The sequence below is a fragment of the Mixophyes fleayi genome, chromosome 2 (assembly GCF_038048845.1).
Source record: "Mixophyes fleayi isolate aMixFle1 chromosome 2, aMixFle1.hap1, whole genome shotgun sequence".
NCBI lineage: Eukaryota > Metazoa > Chordata > Amphibia > Anura > Limnodynastidae > Mixophyes > Mixophyes fleayi.
Window position 1 is genome coordinate 256421887 of NC_134403.1, and position 25248 is coordinate 256447134.

The 25248-nt window shown below is 40.2% G+C and overlaps 1 protein-coding gene across 1 annotated transcript; it reads right to left on the reverse strand.

The window, feature by feature from the left end:
- Positions 1–1595: 1595 nt before the first annotated feature.
- Positions 1596–24604, reverse strand: STRIP1 (striatin interacting protein 1). The gene is made up of 21 exons (XM_075195924.1): positions 24374–24604; positions 22750–22819; positions 21670–21744; positions 21382–21516; positions 21118–21238; positions 20592–20660; positions 20383–20489; positions 19879–20006; positions 19620–19802; positions 18750–18967; positions 18571–18636; positions 18399–18462; positions 17794–17865; positions 17630–17704; positions 16458–16555; positions 16137–16263; positions 15531–15631; positions 15384–15450; positions 15186–15290; positions 3013–3217; positions 1596–2912 (listed from the first exon to the last, which is right to left on the reverse strand). The coding sequence occupies exons 1-21, from the start codon at positions 24497–24499 to the stop codon at positions 2665–2667; spliced, it is 2460 nt and encodes an 819-aa protein (XP_075052025.1). The 5' UTR covers positions 24500–24604; the 3' UTR covers positions 1596–2664.
- Positions 24605–25248: the final 644 nt, after the last annotated feature.

The window sequence follows — 25248 nt, forward strand, 5'->3', positions numbered from 1 at the left end:
ATGGAGAGACAAGCCCATGAGTATAGGTACCCCAGAAATCAATGTCAATTTTTTTTTAGAACCATCCCTATTATAGGTGTCATTTTATTATATTCTAAGAAATGGATCATAAGATATTCCATATTTCTATACTTTTAAATACATTGTTTGTTAGATTTTATATATTTTCATTATTTTTAAAAACCTGCAGATGATTTTAATTGCCATACCTTTCCCTATGGCAGCAATTAGCTTACATTATTGCAACATTGTTGCTTATCTATATCATGAGTCAGTAATATTTTATTCTTGCTATCAAATTGCTTACCTTCACATTCTCTATTCCCACTATAAACAGGAGTGTCAATACAAATCAGGTAGTGTGAGAACTTGTTTATGTAAACCTATTCACAGTACACTTTATATAAACAATTCAATAATTCAATTAATTTAAATACACTCCACTGTTTTCTAGTTTCTCTCACCTCTGAGAATTATAATTACAGCTGTTTTTTATATTCTATTTGAAGGGGTTGGCATTCCTCGTTTCACAAATACACAGCATTTAGATTTGCATAACAAGGACAGAGCAGATAGGTCACATTTATTGGGTTTTTGTGTTTAAAAGTATAAAAAGCCTCTTTATTTATTTGCCTTACAGCTTATATGCATGTTTTATTATATTATACAAACATTTAGATATTAGGTATTTTAGTAAATAGCCATATTTTTCTCTAACATCCCCTTGTCTTGCAATAATTTTATCCTGGATAACAAACTGTTATTTTGTTAAAAGCCTAAGGTATGTGCTCTCTTCACCAATTGCTTTAGTGCAAAAAAGTGCTCTTGGGGAGTCAGGACCCAAAGGAAAAGGAACTTTTGCTCCCTTTTTCTTAGGGAGAGCAGCAATCTTCCCCAGGCACTTAATCTTACGCTCCTAGAGGGAGCTTCTGAAAAGTTCAGAGGGGGACAGGGGAAAGACCAAATGGCCTCACAAACTCAATGCAACTCCCACCATCTCATGTCTGCACTTGCTCTGTCAACCTCGTATGTTTTTGTTCTGTTTCTATGTAGAATTAATGATTTTATTGCATGACTTGTTATACGAACTATCAGATGGTGCAGTTGAACAACGCCCCACAAATAAATAAAAACAGAAAAAAAATTAAAATTGCTGGACTTTTTGACATATGACACATGACTTACCCAAATAAATGACATAAGCTTTCTAGTGATGGCACGATGACCAGGTTTTTATACATGCATCGGCCGAGTGCCAGATCCAGGTACAGATGGATTGGGTAAGATTTTTCGCTTGGCACAGCCTCTTTGCTTATTATTGAAGGGTACAGGACAGAAATCACTGGGCGATTAAACGCTATGAGCATTAATTTCCCACCGAGATTACCCACTCACAATTGCGGCTCCATCACCACAATATGCCAACATTAGAAAAAATGTAAAATAATGAAGAACACATACAGCGATTTGTTATAAAAGATCAAAATTGAACTTAAAATGCCATTCTTTCTTTTGTTGCATAATGAAAGAGCTGCTTCAAGGTTAATCTAAATAGAAAGTACATCATGTGTCTATGCAGTGGAAAGTACTTTGCATTATATAAAAACTATTTTATTTGCCAGATACCAGTTTCAATTATTATTTAACACCATTGTAGAACAACTTCATGAATATCCAAATACAGGTATGAGATCTATTATCTAAAATGCATGGGATTTTTCCTATTATTTGAGGCACCATGCTTGAAATATCCCAAAATATGTTTTGAAAATGTCCCCACACTGCCCCTGGCATTCCCTCCTTATTAAATTGTTTAGCAGTGCTACTCACTTTGTCTATAGGAGAAGGCATTTCATAATGTAAGCCTGAGAGTATAACATGATCGCCAAATGGTAGAAGTCTTTTACTTTTTTCTCTTTTTGGATAATAGATCCCATACATGGAGTCAATGCAATGTAGCAACTTCAGGAACACTCAGTTATATTCTTTGTCACATCAATTATCCTGCTCATCTCTAAAAGGGATGGCACCATAATAGAATACTAGATAGAGCACTAGAGATGAAAACACATAATTCCATGTTGCCATTTGTGCAACACTTTACACTAGAGGAAATATTACATTTAAAAGTAAATGCAGAAATACAATTATAAAAGCACTTTTTGTTTGTCTATAAATAAAATATAGTCAAGAGGAATGTGACTGCACAACAGAGACTATAGCTTAATGTCTATATGCACTCTAGATCAGGAATTTTATGTTTCCTAGATGACCAGTGACAGCCAAGTGCATTACACAAGGGTCACAACAATGTAATGTACTTTTAGCTGGAACTAATCTTTATTGTAGCATCTATGCTTTGGGCAGTTAAACACCTTTCTCGACACATGTTGATGCTGCAATAAGACCATTTGAAGAGAATGAAAGGTTGGAGTATTTGACTTTGTAGAACAATACATATATAAAAGGGTCTTCAATTCCTGGCCTCCTTGATTTTAAAAGATAATGTAATCATGTAGACTTCTTGTAGGAAATCTTGGCAAGTGAAGGTCCTTCTTTACAGTATTAGAAGAAGTCTGCCATTGACCATGAACATTTGGGATTGTAAATAGTGTTCTACATACTGGTGGGTAAATGAAGCTGCATCACCTACGCTAGAGTGAATTATTGCAGCAACTCCTCCCATGATATTGGTTTAGAAAACACTTCTCTCTCAAGCCACAGGTCATAATTCATCTGAAAGTCTTCTGGCAGCTCCACGTGTTGACCCAGCACACTCTGAAGACAATTGTCCACAGGAAGGAAGTCATGGTTCCTATGAGTTCGGTCATATCGCCGAGAGTTAAAGCGCTCAATGTTGGCTCTAAGCGCACATTCCTCAGCTTGAAAATCCCAGGGACGTGCATCAAGATCTATGGCAAAAGAGGGGGAAAAAAACAAAACACATTTAAATAGAGCTTGTGACAGTGGAAATAAATTTAATTTTAACACTCAAGCTTTTATATTTCATACCATTCCCATATGCCCAGTCATCATTGAGGCGATGCCTGACTTTCTGGTAAATAGCCGACATAGTTTTCATGTTGCTTTTCCTCCACTGTCGTCCAAGGTACTTTGTCTGGACTTTCAGCAACTTAAGTACATACAGCTGCATCATGGCTTGTTTAACTTTAAGAGCTCTTTTTAGGATGGGGGCAGACTTAAAAACCACAAGCATCTAGTAAAGAAGCAAATTAACATAAGCAAATAAGACAATCAGTTGAAAAAATGCATACAAATATTATGCTTAATTAAAAATACTCTGTGAAGCAAGGCTACTAAATTATTTTAGTGCAGCGTTATCACTGATGCATCACAGCACTGGGGGTCATAGGTTCGATTCCTACCTTGGGCCTATCTGTATGGAGTTTATATGTTCTGAGTGAGTTTCCTCCCACATAATCCAAAAACTTATTGGTAAGATAATTGGCACCTAATGTGTGTGGGTAATTTGGACTGTGAACCTGAATGGGGCAGGGATTGATGTGAACGATTTCATAGAATAGCAGCTATGCATGTCCAAGATGGCTGTCTCACCCTCTGCAACAATGTAAAATGTTTTGACTCTTATCGGGAGAGAGTAATAATAATTACACAGGTCTGCAACCAAAAAGCTGTTTTCATAATTTTATCCGATTCTTATGTTTTTTGGTGCGCTGAATTCGAAAATAACCACCGTTTTTTCCTGGGACGTCAGGTTTTTTCACAATCGAAATGTGCCTTAGTCAAACAGGTAGCTGGAAATCACTAAATTTCAAATTCATCATACTTGGGGGAAAAAAAACTGAACATGGAAAAACAAATTTATTTTCACTGCCAGTGCTCCCAAAAACATGAAAATACATGTTTATTGGTCCTGATTGTGATCACTGCATTGTTGAGTGTGCTTGCTAGGACCTGCCCGGACATGTTCTTTCATGCATTAACTTTTTCTCTGATTCCTCCACAATCTTGTATTTCATTTCAGTCGTCATCCTGCTATTGTCTGTGTGGTTCAAAATTAGTGCAATGCCTCCAAGAAAGTGTGTAAATTCGCCTGATAGTTTGTTTCATATGTGGAGAGTTCATGGTGAAAAAGCAGCAGTTGAATATTACAGATTTTGTTAAGAAAGTGCATTGACCCTTCCAAAAGAAGCTTAAAAGCAGTTTTACTTCACAATGGTGGCCGTTATGCGTCCATTCCTGTTGCTCTTTCGGTGTACTTGAAGGAGACTTATGAGAACTTGGGAGTTGGTACTCAAGAAAGTGGGTTATCAAAACCAAAACTGGTTGGTATTTGGGGATTTAAAAGTATTGTGTATGCTGCTGGGACAACAGGCTGGGTACACCAAATACCCTTGTTTTCTATGTTTATGGGACAGTAGAGACCGACAAAATCACTGGAAGCCAAAAAATTGACCACCAAGAAGTCTAGTTGTTGGTGAAAAGAATGTTCTCAGAGATACATTGGTACCCCCTAAGAAGGTTTTATTACCACCACTCCATATAAAATTAGGATTAATGAAGCAATTTGTTAAGGCACTTCCCAAAGATAGCGAATGCTTCAACTACTTGGGATCCAAGTTTCCAGGTTTAACGGAGGCAAACCAGAAAGAGGGGGTTGTCGTTGGCCCGGATATTAGAAAACTCATATCCGACAAAGACTTCATCAGTTCAATGACTCAAACTCAAAAAGAAGCGTGGGTTGCCTTTACTGTGGTCATAAACATTTTGGGAAACCAAAAGGACCCAAATTACAAGGAAATGGTGGAAACAATGCTGAAAGCGTTCCACAAGCTTGGTTGCTCCATGAGCTTAAAAGTCCATTTTCTCAACTCACACCTTGACTATTTTCCTGAAAATTTGGGAGCAGGGAGAACATTTTCATCAAGATATAAAAGAAATGGAAAGAAGGTATCAAGGGAAATGGAGTGTTACGATGATGGCTGACTACTGCTGGATGTTGTACAGGGATCTTCCGGAAGCCACCTACAAGAGGAAAAGCTCAAAAAGGAGTTTAGAGTTTAAAAAAAAGACCATTTCACAAGCAATCTACTTGAGTGTGGTGTTAATTTTGTCGTCACCTGTGCAAATGAATTAATATTTTTCATGTAAATAAAATATTTGCGTTAAGAGATTTTTCTAAACGATGACCACCCGTTTGTTCGAAAATCTGACGTCCCAGGACAAAACGGCTGTCATTTTTGGATTCAGCGCACCAAAAAAGAAGAAATCAGTCAACTAAACCAAAACAGCTGTCCAAAATTTTTTTTTGCAGACCTGTGTGTTAGGAACCCCTCCAGCCGGCACAACACAACCCGGAGTCTACTCTGCCAGTCAGGTGTTCACTGGAGCCCCTGATGGTGGGGACAGACTGGGCTGCAGACTGACAGAGGGTCGTGAAGTGTGTACCGGCTGGGGAGAACCCAGGCAAGAAGAGTCAGGTCCACGCAGAGGTCAAAGGCCGGCAGCAGGTAACAGTAATGATGAACAAGCTGAGGTCAGAGGTCACAGGCAAAGTAGCAGAACGGGTAAACAAGCCAAGGATCAGGGTCACAGGAAACACAAGCGAAGTCCAATACGAAGCCAAGGGTCATACACGGGAAGTCAAACGTAGATACAGGATACAGGAACTGGAACAAGCAGGTCAGCAGACTGGAGCACAGAAGCTATAACCGGCAATGAGGCAGCAGACCTCATTGCCTTAAATACCCAGCTGAACCAATCACAGGTTGAACACACTCCTGCAGGTTAATAGAGCAGTCACTAATAGAGCCAATCAGGGCTTGTCCCTGGCCTGCACAGTTGCAGGCTAATGCCTGTAATTGCCTCCTATGATCTGCCCCTATTAATTAGCCCACAGGCTGTAGAATCGCTGCGCCCGGCTTCCTCCTATTGCCGGGACGCAGCTCTGAAGCGTCTGCTGGTTGCCCCGGCAACGGCCGGGTTATGGCCGGAAATGACGTCCCGGTCGCCATGGCGACGGCCGGGACGCGGGTGAGTGAGTCGCGGCGGCTGGGCACTGCCGCGGCTCGTAACAGTACCCCCCCCTTGAGGAGGGGTCGAGGGACCCCGACATCCTGGTTTCCTAGGGAATTTTTTGAAGAACTCCTTCAGTTTCTTTGGGGCATGGAGTTGTCTCCGCGGAACCCAAGATCGCTCTTCTAATCCGCGATTCCTCCATTGTATAAGGAAATGCACCTGTCCTTGAACATTTTTAGAATCAAGGACCTTTTGAATCACGAATTTTTGTGGCCCACTGGGACCTCTCCTAGGCACACTTGAAGACTGGGCTTGACCAGGATAAAGCACTGGCTTCAATAGAGAACAATGAAAGGTGTTTGGAATTCTTAACGAGCCTGGAATTTTTAACCTAAATGCGACGGAGTTCACCTGCTTGATGATAAGAAACGGCCCGATGAACTTAGGGCCCAATTTCTTGCAAGGTTGTCTGAGCCTGATATTTTTTGTAGACAGCCAGACTTTCTGGCCAACCTTAAGGGAGCAGGGGGTACGGTGTCGGTCCGAAATTTTTTTTGCAATAAGTGAGGCATGTTTTAAAGATGAATGTACTTTCTTCCAGACAACTCTGAGATCCCTGGCAGTGGAACGGATCTCCTGGATACCAACGGACTGGAGTGAATACAAAGAGTTAGATCTGGGGTGGAAACCATAATTGCAAAAGAACGGAGAGGTTTTCGTGGATGAGTGACAGGAGTTGTTACAGGCAAATTCTGCCCAGGGCAACAAGGAGGACCAGTTGTCATGGAACTCTGATATGTAGCATCGCAAGAACTTCTCCAAGGACTGGTTAACCCTTTCAGTCTGCCCATTTGACTGAGGGTGGTATGCAGATGATAAACTGACCTTGATTCCCAGGAGGGTACAGAATGATCTCCAGAACTGCGCTATGAACTGGGAACCCCGATCGGAGACGATGTCTGTAGGGAGTCCATGGAGGCGGAAAATGTGTTGAATGAACAAAACTGCCAAATCTCGAGCAGTAGGCAGCCTAGTGAGTGGAATGAAATGTGCCATCTTGCTGAACCGGTCTACCACGACCCAAATGGTATTGTGTCCCGCAGAGGGTGGCAGATCGACTATAAAGTCCATGGACAGATGGGTCCAGGGTTTACCAGGGGCGGCCAACGGAACTAACTGACCTACCGGGCGAGTCCTGGGAACTTTGTTCCTGGCACAAACTTCACAGGACCGGACGTGACTCTTGACGTCAGCAAACAGAGACGGCCACCATACAGTACGGGAAAGGATTTCCAGTGTTTTGTAGACTCCAGGATGCCCAGCAGTCCGACTGTTGTGTGCCTCAGCAAGGACTGTCTTCCTTAGATGAACTGGGACAAACAAACATCCTGCCGGAGTGTTATCAGGAGCCAACCTCTGGAACCTTTGTAAGGTACAGCTCAAATCTTGAGTTAATGCGGCATGAATCATAGACACAGGAACAATAGGCTCTGAGCAGGTGACCGGAGCATGATGTGCCAGGAAACTTCTAGACAGGGCGTCCGCTTGAATATTTTTGGAACCAGGACGATAGGTGATAATAAAGTTGAACCGAGTGAAGAACAGCGACCACCGAGCCTGTCGGGGGTTCAGACGTTTGGCTGACTGTATATACTGTAAGTTCTTATGATCCGTTATAACGGAGATCTGGTGTGCAGCGCCTTCCAACCAGTGTCGCCATTCCTCAAAGGCCCATTTAATTGCCAGCAATTCTCGGTTTCCCACGTCATAGTTGGTTTCCGCTGATGAGAACTGACGGGAAAAAAAGGCACATGGATGTAAGCGGTGGGTCTGGGGGTCTTTTTGTGACAAGACAGCCCCAGCACCGACGTCAGAAGCATCTACCTCAAGAACAAACGGTACCCTAGGATCCGGATGTCTGAGAACCTGAGCAGACACAAAAGCTTTCTTCAGGGTTTTGAATGCATTTATTGCCTGTTGTGACCAAACAGTTGGATCACCTCCTTTGCGGGTCAAGGTGACAATAGGAGCCACGATATCAGCAAAGCCGCCAATAAACCTCCTGTAGTAATTGGCGAATCCCAGGAATCTCTGGACCGCCTTGAGGTTATTCGGTTGAATCCAATCCAGAATTGCTTGGACCTTGGTTGGGTCCATGGAGAAACCTTCTGAGAAGATTAGATAACCGAGGAAGGATACCTTCTGGACCTCGAACTCGCATTTCTCGAGTTTCGCGTAGAGGTGATGTTCCCGTAATTTCTGTAGGATTTGTCTGACATGACCCTGGTGCGCAGACAACGATTTTGAATATATGAGGATGTCATCAAGGTAAACAACAACAAAGTGTCCCAGGAACTCACGTAACACCTCATTAATCAAATCCTGAAATACGGCAGGAGCATTACTCAGGCCAAACGGCATGACCAGGTATTCGTAATGGCCCGAGAGCGTGTTGAACGCCGTCTTCCACTCATCACCTGCTCTAATACGTATGAGATTATAGGCTCCACGAAGATCAATTTTTGTGAAGATAGTGGCTCCTCTTAATTGATCAAAAAGAATGGAGATGAGGGGAAGGGGGTAGGTGTTCTTAACCGTAATAAGGTTCAGCCCTCGATAGTCGATACAGGGTCTGAGTCCACCGTCCTTCTTGGGTACAAAGAAACACCCTGCTCCTACTGGGGACTTGGATGGCCTGATGAAGCCCTTCTCCAAGTTTTCGTCAATATACTCCTGCATGGATTTGGTCTCTGGACCGGAGAGAGGATACAAGCGTCCCTTGGGTAATTTAGAGCCCGGAATGAGCTCAATGGCACAGTCGAAATTGCGGTGCGGTGGTAGTGTGTCAGCAGCCTTTTTGGAGAAAACATCCCAGTAGTCATGATACTGAGAAGGGAGCTGCTCCGGAATAGACTGAATAATACGTAGAGGTAGTGTCAAGCAAGACTGTGTACAATGGGGGCTCCACTGGACAATTTCTCCTTTTGCCCAATCCATGACGGGGTTATGGCAGGATAGCCAAGGGTGGCCCAGAATTAAAGGAACCGATGGACATTCGATAAGACGTAAGACTATGGATTCCGAATGGAGAGCGCCAACGTTCAACTGTAGTGGTGGGGTCTCCCAAGTAATCTTGCCTCCTGGCAACGGACTACCATCTAAGCCACATACCGTAATGGCAGATTGGAGTTTAATCCGCGGAATCCCAGCAGAGCGGGCAAACTCGATGTCAAGGAAGTTGCCAGCAGCTCCACTGTCAATGAAGGCTGATAGTTTCGTAGAACGAGCACTGAACGTGAGCTGTGCAGGGACCAATAGTGCATTTTTCTGGGAGACAATTTGTAGACCTAAGTGAACTCTCCCCTCGTTCCTTAGGCATGCTCGTTTCCCGACTTGTTTGGGCAAGAACGGGAGAAGTGGCCTCTTGCGCCACAATATAAACATAAGCCTTGTGACCGTCTCCTGTCTCTCTCCTCAGAGGAAAGACGGTATGCTCCCAATTGCATTGGTTCCTCACCATCCTGGGAGATAGGAACGAAGGCGGATGGAGGTGATGACGTTTCCTTTTCAGTTTTCAGCTCTTTATATCTCCTGTCAATTTTAATGGAGAGGTGCATCAGATCCTCCAGAGAGCTAGGAGACGGGTATTGCACTAGCGAATCTTTAATCTGTTCAGATAAGCCGACACGGAACTGACTACGTAAGGCAGGGTCGTTCCATCCACTGTCAGGTGACCATCTACGAAATTCCGCGCAGTATTCTTCTGCCGACCGTCTGCCTTGTTTCAAGGACCGTAGGTGAGCTTCCGCGGAGGCCACTCGATCCGGGTCATCGTACAGTAAACCCAATGCCTCAAAGAAGGAGTCTACGGACTGCATGGCCGGACTGGTCTGTGGCAAAGAAAACGCCCAAGACTGGGGGTCACCCTGTAGAAGGGAAATAATAATCCCAACTCGTTGCTGCTCTGAACCGGAGGAGCGGGGTCTCATCCGAAAATAGAGCTTGCAGCTCTCCCTTAAGTTCCGAAACAAGGTTCTATTTCCGGAGAACCGATCCGGTAAATTCATTTTGGGCTCACAGATGGGATCTGGAGGAGATTGTGAAGCTTTTGTGGCTTCTTCTTGAACAGACATACGCTCAGCCAATCCCTGCATCATCTGATACAAAGACTCAACATGGCCTGCTAGGGTTTGTGCCGGAGACGGTGTGGATCCACTTGCATCCATCCTAATCTTGTCTCCGTGAGTGGGCCGGTTATAATGTTAGGAACCCCTCCAGCCGGCACAACACAACCCGGAGTCTACTCTGCCAGTCAGGTGTTCACTGGAGCCCCTGATGGTGGGGACAGACTGGGCTGCAGACTGACAGAGGGTCGTGAAGTGTGTACCGGCTGGGGAGAACCCAGGCAAGAAGAGTCAGGTCCACGCAGAGGTCAAAGGCCGGCAGCAGGTAACAGTAATGATGAACAAGCTGAGGTCAGAGGTCACAGGCAAAGTAGCAGAACGGGTAAACAAGCCAAGGATCAGGGTCACAGGAAACACAAGCGAAGTCCAATACGAAGCCAAGGGTCATACACGGGAAGTCAAACGTAGATACAGGATACAGGAACTGGAACAAGCAGGTCAGCAGACTGGAGCACAGAAGCTATAACCGGCAATGAGGCAGCAGACCTCATTGCCTTAAATACCCAGCTGAACCAATCACAGGTTGAACACACTCCTGCAGGTTAATAGAGCAGTCACTAATAGAGCCAATCAGGGCTTGTCCCTGGCCTGCACAGTTGCAGGCTAATGCCTGTAATTGCCTCCTATGATCTGCCCCTATTAATTAGCCCACAGGCTGTAGAATCGCTGCGCCCGGCTTCCTCCTATTGCCGGGACGCAGCTCTGAAGCGTCTGCTGGTTGCCCCGGCAACGGCCGGGTTATGGCCGGAAATGACGTCCCGGTCGCCATGGCGACGGCCGGGACGCGGGTGAGTGAGTCGCGGCGGCTGGGCACTGCCGCGGCTCGTAACAGTACCCCCCCCTTGAGGAGGGGTCGAGGGACCCCGACATCCTGGTTTCCTAGGGAATTTTTTGAAGAACTCCTTCAGTTTCTTTGGGGCATGGAGTTGTCTCCGCGGAACCCAAGATCGCTCTTCTAATCCGCGATTCCTCCATTGTATAAGGAAATGCACCTGTCCTTGAACATTTTTAGAATCAAGGACCTTTTGAATCACGAATTTTTGTGGCCCACTGGGACCTCTCCTAGGCACACTTGAAGACTGGGCTTGACCAGGATAAAGCACTGGCTTCAATAGAGAACAATGAAAGGTGTTTGGAATTCTTAACGAGCCTGGAATTTTTAACCTAAATGCGACGGAGTTCACCTGCTTGATGATAAGAAACGGCCCGATGAACTTAGTGCCCAATTTCTTGCAAGGTTGTCTGAGCCTGATATTTTTTGTAGACAGCCAGACTTTCTGGCCAACCTTAAGGGAGCAGGGGGTACGGTGTCGGTCCGAAATTTTTTTTGCAATAAGTGAGGCATGTTTTAAAGATGAATGTACTTTCTTCCAGACAACTCTGAGATCCCTGGCAGTGGAACGGATCTCCTGGATACCAACGGACTGGAGTGAATACAAAGAGTTAGATCTGGGGTGGAAACCATAATTGCAAAAGAACGGAGAAGGCCGGAAATGACGTCCCGGTCGCCATGGCGACGGCCGGGACGCGGGTGAGTGAGTCGCGGCGGCTGGGCACTGCCGCGGCTCGTAACACTGTGTTATTATTTTAGATTGTGCCCATCTCAAAAGTGAATTCATTATGCAATTATTTCATCTGCATCTGGATGTTATAAATTATGTTCAATTAGAGTAAAACATAATTTAAGAGAGTATGACAGATGGGATAAATGGGTCAGAAATAACGGTCTGGACTACAGAAGAGAAATGTAGATTCTCAGGGCAAAATATTGACAGATGGATGGAAATATGGATTATAAATTGCAAATAAAAAGGCAAGAAGAAAGTAAATCAGAGGACACATACAGTAAATAAATGTATTTTGAATGCAGAAATATGAAGCTGAATCTTAAAACGAATTAGAGCTCAGAGTTTGAGAACTGGACTAAGGAGACAGGCAAATGAACAAAATAAAATACATAAACAAATTAAGTGAAAGACTTGTAGGTTTACAAACTGAAAAAAAACAGGTATATTAACAAAATAATAAAAATGAATTAAAACTTGGAAACTTGGCATATACAGGAAATAAAGGGCTAGAAAAACTGGTAGAAGAATTGAATAGAGTCAGGAAAAGCGGTATGCAAAATAAAGGCTGTATATGAATTGAATAGAGTTCTGGGAAAAGACATAATATATCAATAAGGCTAGAGGACACTGATATACAACTCAATGCGACTGGAGAAACATGGATATAAATGAAATTTGCACTTAGGAAAAGGGTACACATAACAAGTAGAGGTCTGGGAAAATGGGAATAAGAATCAAATACCTGGGTAAAAAAAAAAATCAAATACAGGTATAGGAACTGAAAGCACTGGAGAAGTGTAGACAATGCAAATGAAAGACAAGGGAAACTAGTATATAAAATTAAATAAGGGACTGAGGAAACAAGTGTACAAACTGAAAAAAAAAAAATATATATTATATATATATATATAATGTATATATATATATATATATATATATATATATATATGATATAGGCGTGGCACCAATAAGAATCAAATGATAGTCCGGGAAATGGGTATAGGAATTGAATGAAGGATTGAGAAGGTATAAATTTGAATAAGGACAGGAAAACTGTCCTGATTTAATTTACATGATAGATGTGAATTAAAATAGACTGGTTATATGGGTATACATATATAATAAAAAAACAATTATTCAAACAAGACTGTGTAAACTATATAAAAGAATTAGGACTGTGGAATGAGAATACACTTGAAGGGCAGCGACAAAAAAAAAAAAAAAAAGGCATGTCTATCAAATGAGCAAACTGTGGAAATTAATCAGATATGGCTTGGGAAGAATAGTATAATTCAAATTGAGAATATGGGGAAAAATTGGGGTAAACACAAAGAGAATGAAAGACTTAACCAGATATAGCTCTACAGGGCATGTGAAACGAGTTAATTGGGGCAAGAGAACTGTAGCAATTGGGCTTACAACTGGAAGAGGGCTGGGAAACAGGTATACAGTCAAGCAAAGTGTATGGGAAATTTTTATACAAACTAAATAAAGAAAATGTAGAAATTGGTATATGGGCACAGGAGTGTGAATCATACAAAAGAACTGAACAGCAATATACAAATTAAACAAAATATGTAGAGAAACACTCAAAATAAAGAAGTTAGGAAACTGGTACACAGCTCGGGAAAAATAAAATGAGGAAACAAAGGAATAGGAAACGGAGAATAATAATAAATAACAATCGGAAAAAGAAGAATTGGTAAAGCAACTTCTATTTGCTATATGGACTGGGGGAAGGTGATGCATGAAATAACGAGAGGTTATGGAAAGAATATGTTAATGGTAGATACAAATTGTGATTCTGTGACAGTGGAAGAACAAAATTAAGTACAAAATGTAGTTTAAACTAATAATGAAACTTGGGAGTATGAAGTACTGAGGAAAAAAGTGACCTAAGGATTAATACTTTATTTATTTATTTTAAAGCGGACATAGCATAAGTCTTAAGAAGGAACAGAAGGGGACACGGACGTGTTTGGGAATGGCGTAAACAGTGTTCACTCGTGAAACAGCACATCACATTTTTAGAAAAGTGGTAAGTTCTGGAAAACCAGTGGGGTGTTAAGCCTGTACCTTCACCCACAGAGTATAGGTTAAGGGGAACCATTACAAAATTGGAACTAGATGAGATAACAATGGATATGATACTATGAGAAAAGACTGTAAGGAAAAGAGAACGGTTTTGAATATGAATGTTCATGCGTTAATCAATAGAGCAGTATATGTTCTGTAAATACAACCAAGGAAATGTGACAGAGTAAGACTGAATAATGTTCAAATAAAAAAAAAAAAATAAGTCTAAAGTGTTATGCTCCAGAAGATTAATGTGCAATGCTGTATGCATGGTGGATGACGAAAATACTGTGTGTGTAGGAACAAGGCAAGAGAGGGGGCTACATCAGAAGTGTCTGAAGAAACATACTTGCCATCTTTGACTTTTAACAACTCCCTTTTACAGTGAGATAATACTCTATGCATTTTACACTTCCTTTCCAACTGGGGTTAGTTAATTATCTGGAGTTAAAAGGCATTATTTTTTACAATAGTTAACATATTCAACAATCCAATACTAAATTAGATAAACTAGATGCTAAATTTTTACAGAATCCAAAGGTTTCAAATTGAGGCCGTTGTAAAGCAAAGAAGACTTATTAGATATCCCATGGATCAACTGGAGTAACATATGGAAGATGAACATGGAAGACTCCTTGCAGAAAAGTTTAAACGTCCGAGATTGAGAGTTCTATTTGGAGAATGGCGTTTTATAAATAAAATGATAATCGATTACAATTATTACCCTTAGAATTAAAAAGCATCTATATTCTAGTGTTCTTATATTTACTTAATTGCACTGGCTGCCTCTTACCACCAGAATGCAATTTATTTTTATTTATTTTGTAATACAGTTAATACCTTTAAATTATTCAACAATGCAGAACCTACTTTCTTTCACTCTTCATGTCTCTCCCTACCTGCTCTCCAAATACAAGAATTCACAACTCTATTTCCTATTCTCAGCTGCAAGACTTCTCCTGAGCTGCACGTATTCTCTAGAATGAATGAGCTTATCCAATTTCCCAAGTTATACTGTCATCCCTCTGCTTCTCCCTCTTTCCACATAATTTCCATACTATTTTTCTCTGTACTATTTCTTAATCTTGTGTATCCTCCAGTCTCACCCCTTCTTTTTTGTGCCCAGTTCAAAAATGGTACTCCTTAGCACCAGGACATTGTACAACGCTGTATATTTATATGTACTGGTCCCTTTCTCAAGATGTGTTTTATGTTTTGCATGAGTGAATTTGTTTCCTATTAAATTGCGATCTTCTGTAAGCAAGGTTTTCACTCCGACATTAAATGCAAATACATAGTAACAGGTCCATTTTAAATAAATGGATTAAAAAGCAAATATCTCCCATTATCTACTAACCATAGTCCTGGAGTGTTTCCACTTTGTTAGCTTGTTTAAGATGCGCAGAAGATTTATGCAGGAAAACAGATTCCTCCAACAAAAACGATTATTATCTCCAGCTTCCTACAAGTAGGTCGTACATTGTGTAAAAAAATGAACATTAGTAAGAGTAAACTAAGTTTGTCCACATATAAATTCACTTGTACAGAGACTTACCAGACTCTCTGCTGTTAGCTCTGGAAGCTCATGGACCACACAATACGGGTAATCAAGGACTGAAATACTATGGAAATAGAAATGTAGAAAATATTGCACACGAATACTGAGAAGTGTAATTATATTTTGCTCTCTGACCTCTATTACCTGTTTTTAGCTGTGATGTACGACATAATATTTTGATTAAAAAATTTTAATATCAAAGGGATACAGTTCGCAAACACCAGGTGCTGAGCCATATATTCCATCTGGAGAAAGAAAATAAAAAAAAAAAAATGGAAATCTTTTATGCACATTATAAATGTAATGGAATACAAAGCAAAAAAAAATGACCAGGCTTCACTATTAAAAAATACTATTAAGACATGTTACTGCTATTGCCTCCACATTTGTATTTGCCTAAAGGGAATTTAGGCTTAAAGTTAGATTATAATTGTCATTACAACAGACTGTACTCTAAGAGGAATAAAAATATGATTCACAGGCAAATTGATGGCAAGCACAACTCTATGCGTTTACTTATACATAGCCTGTATGTACAGACGATAGCATAAAACGGAGTCTAGCACATCCTTGCTATTGTGCTAGGCACTGTTAAGCAAAGTACATTTTTGACATAAGAGTGCTTTTGATATTAAGTGGGCATACCTACACATGATCATAGAACACAAAAGGCCCACCTTGTCATCAATTAAAATTGATGCACAGCATATTAACCAGCATATTGGTAGCAGCATCAAAAGACGAACAAACCTGATAAACGTGATTTAGCTTGAAGTGTTTCAGTAATAGTAGCAGCACAGCAGAAATGGCTTTAACAATAATCTCTTTGTGTCGATTCACATCTACCCCAAGTTTCATGCTCTGCAGAACAGTGGTTCTATAACAGAAAATTAGGATGTAGGCGAAAAAACAATCAATACTAAAGACAAGCTTTTATTAAAAGTAATAATACCACAAAGACATGATAAAAAAAAGACCCTGCCAACGTACATAAAAATCCCAGATTTTCATGCAGCAGCTAAGCTCCACAACCATCCTACACACACTTACTCTCCACAAGGCATCACTTACGGCATCTCCTCCGGAAGAACATCCGCAAGAATATTAATCGAGTCCGTCTTGGCTTTGGAAGTAGGAGCAGCAGCAAGCAGGATCTTCAGTAAGGCAATCTGAATGGATTACAACCAAGTTATAAAGTGAATGGATGGATTTTTTTTCTAATTTATCATGAGGAGAAATGAGGATAATACCGAATGTATTGATTATAAATATCAAAGCATATAATATTCATCCTCTGAAGAGAAAATGTATCAGTTTTATTATTTATTGCATTCAGTCTTCATTAAGAATATCCCCTCTAACCTCTGCACAGGGCTTTAGTCACAACACCTGGAGGAATATGGTTAATTCACTCACAGCTTGAACAACATCTTTGGCACAAATCAGCTATGCAAACTTATGGGGGCACAGCTGACAATCTTCATTACCCATTTCTCTTATGATCTATAGTAGTGATGGCTAACCTGTGACACTCCAGGTGTTGAGAAACTACCCAGCATGCTTTGCCAGTAGATAACTAGCTTATAGCTGACAGAGCATGCTAGGATTTGTAGTTTCACAACACCTGGAGTGTCACAGGTTAGGCATCACTGATCTATAGTCTTCTGTGGGTTAGGGAGTGAGAGATTGGCACTGCAGGACGCTCATCATGGAATCATGCAGAGATATAGTAGCTGCTGCATGGATAGTAAGTATGGCTGCTATTATATCTACAACCCTGATGCCTTACTCCAAGCCACGGCTGTTCCTCCCCATCCCCGCTGAAAATGAAACTGCCAGCTGTGCAACCATAAGTTTGAAAGGCATACGAAAAGAGGGAGGCTGGTAGTGGATAATAAACTATATTTCTCAGGCAAGTGTTCATGGTAGAGAATTTAAGGATAAAAATTTTACATTTTATTTTACAAAAAACATAAAATGAAAATTGCCTTATATATTCCACTGTAGAGCACTTCATGGCATGCTTCTTAAGCTCAACATGCATAAGCTGATCCAGCCAATTAACCAGAGTGCTGAACAACAAGATTTATGTTAATTTTTGCTTCAAACTTTCACTTTGGCACATTCAGCCAAATTAACGCTATGTAGCAAAAAATAAATAAATATATATTATATGCAATTCAGTAGTGATAACACTGCAAGGGCTGCACAGAGATGACCAGGCCGAGGCACTATACACTAACCATATATTGAGGCAGACTAGACAGGAGTCCCTGGTAGAGGATTTCTGCAGGTACTTGCTCAACTTCCTCTTCCCCCTAATTTTGACAAGAAAAGATGTAAAATTTAAAAGGAAAAATATAAGATTAAAAAACCCAAATAAAATAGATGTTATGTTTTTACATACCCCCGACAGTGGACATCTCAAGAACTCTTCCTCTAGGCGAATTTGGATCTCAGCAATAGATGTGTACTTGTGCTATTAAGAATACGCGAAACTCAAATTATGCATAATTTAAACTAAAAAGGCTAACAAACGAAAAATAAAAGGAAGCCAAACAAAGAAAGTTGATTAATCCTCAGCGCACTTACACCTTGGGGGACAGGGGGGGGGGGAGTCTATGAGGCTACAGTTAAGTAGGATGTGGCTTTTAGAGAGTTTTAAACATTGCACACAACAAATCTGATTGTGACTATTTAAGTAATTACATAAATGTTGACTGCTAGACACACTTTTAACTAAACCAACACGTTTCCAAACCAAAAGATGCACCAAAGTGTCTTGCTGCTGCGTGACAATTATTTCAAAGAAATATCTTTTAGTTTCACTAAAGATCTGATTGCTTCTTGTTAATTAAGAAGCTCATGCTTACACCTGCACTGTGGGTTTTATAACAAATGGAACAAGCATGTTATTTTAAAATATATTACTGTTCTCTTGCACATTAATCTGGATTAGCAGCATTGCTGTTGCCAACTTTACAAGTGGACACACAGTTATTCAATTCTTACCAACTTTAGAGTGCGAATACTCTCATGGATGGGACGAGGTAAACCAACTACTGTATCAGTGTCACTGTCAGAATTGAAAAGGATACAGAGAAATAAAGTAACAAAAAGCAATATAAACTTCAAAGAAGAAAATGAAGCAAAATAAAAGCATACAAGTAAACCTTGATCTCACCTTCCAAGAGTATATCCAATGAACTTACTGCGACTTGATTCCAAGAATATCTCAATATCTTTTTCCCTGTTTGAGAGAAAGAAGCACAAATAAAAAGGAAGATATTACATACATTCAATAAAAATAACAGATCATCCACTAGTATATATTCCTAATCGCATACACCTTTCTGGTCTCACCTTACTTTAGGTGCCCAAGGCAAACCTTTCGGTAAAGCAAGACGATCGGCAGGTGGTTGGGTTACTGATGGTGGCATCACCTCTTCCCGTTCCAAAGAGAAAGGTTCTCCTTCTAGGCTGTTATCTTCATCATTTTCCTCCTCTTCATCACGAGAATCATCCGTTTTGTAGGGGTCACGCTCATTAAAAGCATCAAGGTTATCCTGTTTAATGAGAGCCTGGAAAATAAAGACAAACAATCCATCACAACCTATTCATATCATGTTCTCATCGGTATGTTTACATCTACGGTCATATTTAATTAGCACCGAACATCGCGGCTGCGCATCTTTTCCGGTACATCAACATCACAGATTTCTCCTCATACCCCCCCCCCCCCCCCTCCCACGGGGAAAAGGAGAGGTGAGGAGAAATCCTCAATGTTACTTTGCCACACAGTGCTTTCGCTACCGTTCCGGAGGCACTCCGCGGCTAACGGATTATGCCCTATAGTGTTCTTCACTACTTCTTTAGGTTTGTTCACAAATAACCAACTTTTGTGAGTCTGTTCCAATTGCTGTTCCATAAATGTGATCATTCTTCACTGCATTGGAGTACACTAGTGTACACATGTAATATTTTTATAACAATGCACCTTTTTACACTATGTGCTGTCATTTTAGTAAGCATTTGTACAGCATAATCAAATGATGGGCAAAAGGTGGCCTCAGCTCAGGGATGCATGAAGCCCTCCAGGGCTTCACCAACAGCCCCCCAACTCCTAACTGCTTTGATGTCAGATTTGTTTGTGATAGCTTGTAAAGTTGTGGCGGCTGAAGTGTATCAGGTTGTCTATCACTGGCATAAGCCAACTGACTCGACATTCTTTACCTTGTGTTCCCGCCGACCTCTTCTCTGCTGTTGTTCAATGAGATCAGAAGCGGATGCTGGCGGAGATGCTGCTCTCATACTGCGAATAACTTTAATGCTATCTTCGGGGAGAGGAGGTAGTCTCAAGATCTCCCGCTTTTCAGCTTTCATTTTCTGCAGTTCTTCAAATCCACCCAGGGTGCACTGTGAAGATAAAATCATATGAGGAAAACAAATGCAGGCAATCATATGAAACACATAAAAAGGTATTACAACTTACCAACACTGTCTTCCACAGCAGCAACAGCACTTTTTTCATGGGAAAATGTGGTGCATGACCACTGCAGAATTTTGTGACCATACCAAACAGCATCACAGCAAATGGTTCATTGTTATACAGAGGGGATCCTGCATTGAAACACCATTAAACAGAAGTAAATAGGAGCAAATCTGGAAGACAGTCAGATCTCTGGTATGTTCAACTATACAACCAACAGTCTCCGATCTCTTAGGTAGCATATTCCGTATTTTACATTTCTATCCAATGAACAATCTGCACCTTTCTCAGCAGATAGCTCATTGCCAAATTATCTCACTTGAATTATTACAGTTTCAGACACTACTAGGGATCTGCATACAGACCACTTTTGAATTCATATTCTGTAGATCAGAATGTGTCCAAGCATGACTATCATAGAGACTTGATCAACAGCCACTGAACACTGCAGCAACATCTTATATCCTATAAAGCTACAGTACAGGATACCTATGTAAATACTATTACCTAGCTCTGCACGGAATGTCTGCCTAATGGTTTTCCACTCCTCACTATCAGTTTCACCTTCTTCTCGCAATGTGTCCACAATCAGGTACATTATGTTCAATAGAACACTAAAACAAAACAAACAGCGACAATCAACCTTATGTAGAAAAAGCCAGAAACACAATAGGCTTTCGACATATTATTCTACTTCAAGTAAAGTTTCCACTTACCGAAGATCTGTACTGTCAGCCAGAGAGATTGCAGGCTTCCTTACAGCATTACTACAAGCCGCACTGTTTCTAAGACATGAGAAATAATGTGTAAATGTTAAGCAGTTAAGGTCTTTACAAACAAACTGCAGTAATGTCAACAAGAAAACAATTAAAATAGACCATAAAAGAAACGGAGTTTAAAATTAAAAAGTAAAAAGAAAACAAATTCGGTATATTAAATAATTATAACACAAAAAAATATAAAATAAAAACCTTTTGTGCTAGGCTTGCAGATTTCAAGGAAAATGTAACCATTTTTATATGGGTTTGCAAATTATGTGATCCCTCCACCCCCCCCAAAAAAAAAAAAAAAGCAATACACAAACTAATACAGGATACCTGGACTTTTACCCCTTTCACCAATTAAAGGTCTCTACCTTCAGCTTAGCACATGGGCTGATGAACTTAGTTGCAAAGTTTGCATAGTCTTCAACTGTTTTGTACTAGATGAACTTCATCCAATTAACGTTTTATTGATACTCACTCAACTTCCATGTTCAGAAGTTCCACCAGTGCATTAAATGCGCCTGCTTCTAGAAGCAGAAAGATGTTATGTCGCTGCCAGGTCTGCACCTCGGCCTCAGAACTACACTGCCCAAAAGTACCTAAATAAAATGAAGCATTACTGTCAGAATGACCACAAAATTATATATAAGATTTAAAAGAAATGAAGAGCAACAGTAGAATGACAAAATTAAAAAAAACACACAGGGATAGTCCTCAGTGATTTACAGCGTTTCCTACTAACCCTGTGCTACATACAGAACAGCCCGGGCGACTTTGAGCCTTTTCTCCCTGGCTGTGACCTCTAACGCATCCAGAAGCCGCATGGTGTGAGCACGCTGCTGGGACACATCCAACTCTGTCCATGTTTTATCGGGCACTAAAACAACAAATACAAGTACATATACATACAAATAACAGTACTCAATAGGTTTAATCGCAACATAGACATATATTCAATGACCAGAAAAGTATAATGCTGGCATAACACAAACCCATCGTCCTCACTGAGCAAAAGCAGAGAATAACCTACCATGTAACCGCAAGTCCTCTTCAAAACATTTCCTATTCAACTGGAATTCTGGGCCCTCTGTGTAACTGTAGAGTTCTAATATAAGAAAAAAGAATGAATGCACTATTCATTAATTCACCAGCTCAACTGATTTCTTCATCTGTATTCTTTATTTAAAACATGTTCCTGCAGGACATTAAAGCTGCTGACTACTTTCCTATGTTTATTCAAACCATACTCTATGACATTTAGAAAATGGACACATAAAAGTAGAAATTGAGTTTATTGTACAGGTGCTTTTCATCAACAAAATCAATACATTTCAGTTACCACAAATAAACCAAACTGTTTTGATTCTGCTTTGTAGATTCATCTTAATTTGTATATATGTTTTAAAATGTATTTTAATCAACAAGAATAAATAACAGCTAAATTCTGATACTAATGCATGTATTTGTAATATGTATTCCCTTATATTAAATTCATGTATGCTCCCCCTCCCATAAATACTAGTATGGAAATAGCCACTTTATCATTACGTTCTTATTTTACAGGTGACTGATAACACTTTCACATTGCCAACCCAGCAATACCCCGGATCTGCAAAAAAAAATATTGACTTATTTAATAGATATGATAGGTAGTATTTCCTCACACTGATGTCCGGCAGCTACAGGAGAAGGTTACGTCACTTCTAACGGGCAGAGTGAAAATTTTTGCTTTTAAAGCGGCAATAAAGGACTCTACGCCTGGATAACGTAATCTCCTCCTGTAGCTGCCAGACATCAGTGTGAGGAAATACTACCTATCACATCTAATTAATGTTTTTATGTGTTTTTTTACACTTGTCGTTGAGACCCGGGTCTCACCGTTCAGACTGGCATCTACCTGGGTCGGACACGGGAATAATCCAGTAAAAGACCCGGGTCTAATTCCCGGGTCATCCAACCCGGGTAGATGCAAGGAACCTATTCACACTGAGCCTAGACCCGGGTCGTCAGGGTGAACGGGGTACGTATACATTAGCTTTGGCTCAAGCGTACATATATGTGGATGTACACTCTAGAAATACAAACCAAATAATTGCACTTATTGCCATACCTGATAACTCAGCAGCCCATCGGTCTGAGTCAGCATATACAAATTCTAGATCTGGGGATTCTGAGTAACCCTGTAACAACAATAACAATGTATATAAATACAATTTTAATAGTTTACTAAACAAAATGCACACAAATATGTAAGCCATGTTTAAAGAGCCTGTATTACAAACAATATCAGAGAAAGACATATCTTAATGACCCAATATTATGTATATTCACTGGACAGCTGTAACATTTACTTTTTCTACATTTACTGCTACTTTCAACTATTTTTAACAAATGATGTATCCAAAATGTGTGGCTTTCATGTTTTGTTTTGTTTTTTTCTCTTTGGCAAGACAATTATATACTGGCCACTAAAAAAAAAAAATACTAAAATATGCGGATATTATTTAAGTTAGATATCAATACAAATAATATAACTTGTGGGCATCATAATAAGTAGTATATTATCAATTAACATTGAACCAATGATCTGAAGTCAATCTAGGTCCAAAGGAAAAAGTTATAAATTTCCTATACAATGGCATAAGGCCAATGTCATTTATACCGAATAAATATCTACCACATGACTAGTAAGATCTCAAATACCTAAAGCCAGATGTGGCCAAGATAGTCTATTATTACTCATCTCCCTTGTTCACCAACAGGCTAATGTCACCTGTTTAAATACCAGTTTTTAAGGTCAGCGCTTAGTCACTAAAGCACTGATGCATAGTAATGAATGGAGGCTCAAAACTAACATCTATATGCTGTACAATCAGTAGTTCACAGCCTCCATTAATTTATAAGTACAAGTGATTTAGTGAATAAGCAATGCATGGGGAAAAAAATAACAGTGATTCAATCACTTGTGTGACATTAGCCTAAGGTAAATATCATACAAGGTTCATTTTAATCTCTACCTTTCTCTCTCCATTACTATTACTGTCTATGTAGAGCTGCAAAACTCTTATGTGGAGCTGTTAAACGATCACATGGTTGAAACGCAGAATCTACACAGATTTTAATGTGAGGAAAATGCAGTGATTAATCATTTCTTTGGATGCAAAATATTAGTTTCATAGCTATACGTGTCAAGCAGTAACAATGTATTCACTATATTGAATACAATTTCCTGTATTCCATCACAGGGAGAGATATTACAAGCTCACAGTCTGCATAAAAACAATTGGATTTTCTTCTGACATTACAGGTATAGAGGTTTAAATAGCAGAATATCCAAAATACAAGTTTTAAGAGAATTTATTGTAAACTATACAGTGTTTGAGTAATTCATTTAACTACACCACAATTTAAGTATTTTAGAATAATAGCAATATTACTCTAACATACTAAGCAATATTGCTCTAAAATACTGATGAATGAACATTCTATAAAAAATAAATGTTAATAAAATTCCAAATGGCTAATGTATCTAATTAATGTGATCCCTATTGAATTTGCGGTATAGATTCATTATCACTATACTGCTTATTTTCACATTTTCTTTTGAGTTTTCATAATGGAAATCTCTACGTAATTTTAGTTAAGGAAGCCTGAAAATAATCAGGGAATTTCTGCCTTACATTTCCTGAAAGGACACACAGACAGCTACTGACTGACAGACAGCATACGCTAACCTCTGAGTCCTTGCGCTGGTTGCGGTTATATTCTCGACCTTTTCCCGGTTGAGGACTCCCAGTGCCAATTCCACCGATTCCGGTTCTCATTTTGTTGTTAACAATCAGCGACCCGGAGGCCTCCATCTTCTAGGAGAAACGCCCACGGAGCGCAAACTATCGCGAGATCTCAAGAGTCCGTGACGTACGACAGGTGGAACGCAAGCGGTTTCCCGTGAGCCTTGCGATCAATGTCACTGTAGCATGCGACGGCATCATTTCATAGTACAATTGTAGATGGGGTGATATTGTATGTTTTGGATCGTCGTCATGCTCCCATAGGGTTCAGTGTTCTATGCTGGGGAGAGGTTCTGTATAAAGTATGGGAGGGACCTGTGTGTGGTGCCAAGTTTCTGGTGTAGGTTGTCTTGGTAGTTCCACATATGCTGGAGAGCCACAGGTTGCCTATCTCTCTATATAAATCTCATAAAGGGAGTGATCCATAGTGCATTAATGACATTATGTTATTAGGCAGCTTAAAAGTTAGCATTACATGTGTTTTACAGAGAAAGTATCAAAGCATACACATCCAGCATAATACACACTGTTTCATGGCTAGTACTACCACTGTACAAAAAAAATAAAAGGCCTAAAGACCTACTTCTAATAAAAACATTAAAAGCAAAGAATTTAGTTAAAATTATACAATAAGCTCACCAGGGCCTGATTAAGGGTTCTGGCCGCCCTAGGCTAATACGGCCGCCGCAGCAGCGCCCCCCCCCCCCCCCTCCGAATATATGTGTATAGGAACACTCCTGAATATGAATGTTCAGGTGTATTCTCCAGCATTCAAATTTAGACAGATTGTGCCATTGTCTCTTACCTGTTCTTGCTCT

Bases quoted from the DNA above. Each gene is read 5' to 3' on its own strand.
- STRIP1 (XM_075195924.1), bottom strand. From the start codon at position 24,499: ATGGAGGCCTCCGGGTCGCTGATTGTTAACAACAAAATGAGAACCGGA. The intron at 21,239-21,381 runs GTTAGTAGGAAA...CATTTTATTTAG, and splicing joins TGTTCTGTATGTAGCACAGG to GTACTTTTGGGCAGTGTAGT. The intron at 15,451-15,530 runs GTAATAGAGGTC...CTATTTCCATAG, and splicing joins TACATCACAGCTAAAAACAG to TATTTCAGTCCTTGATTACC.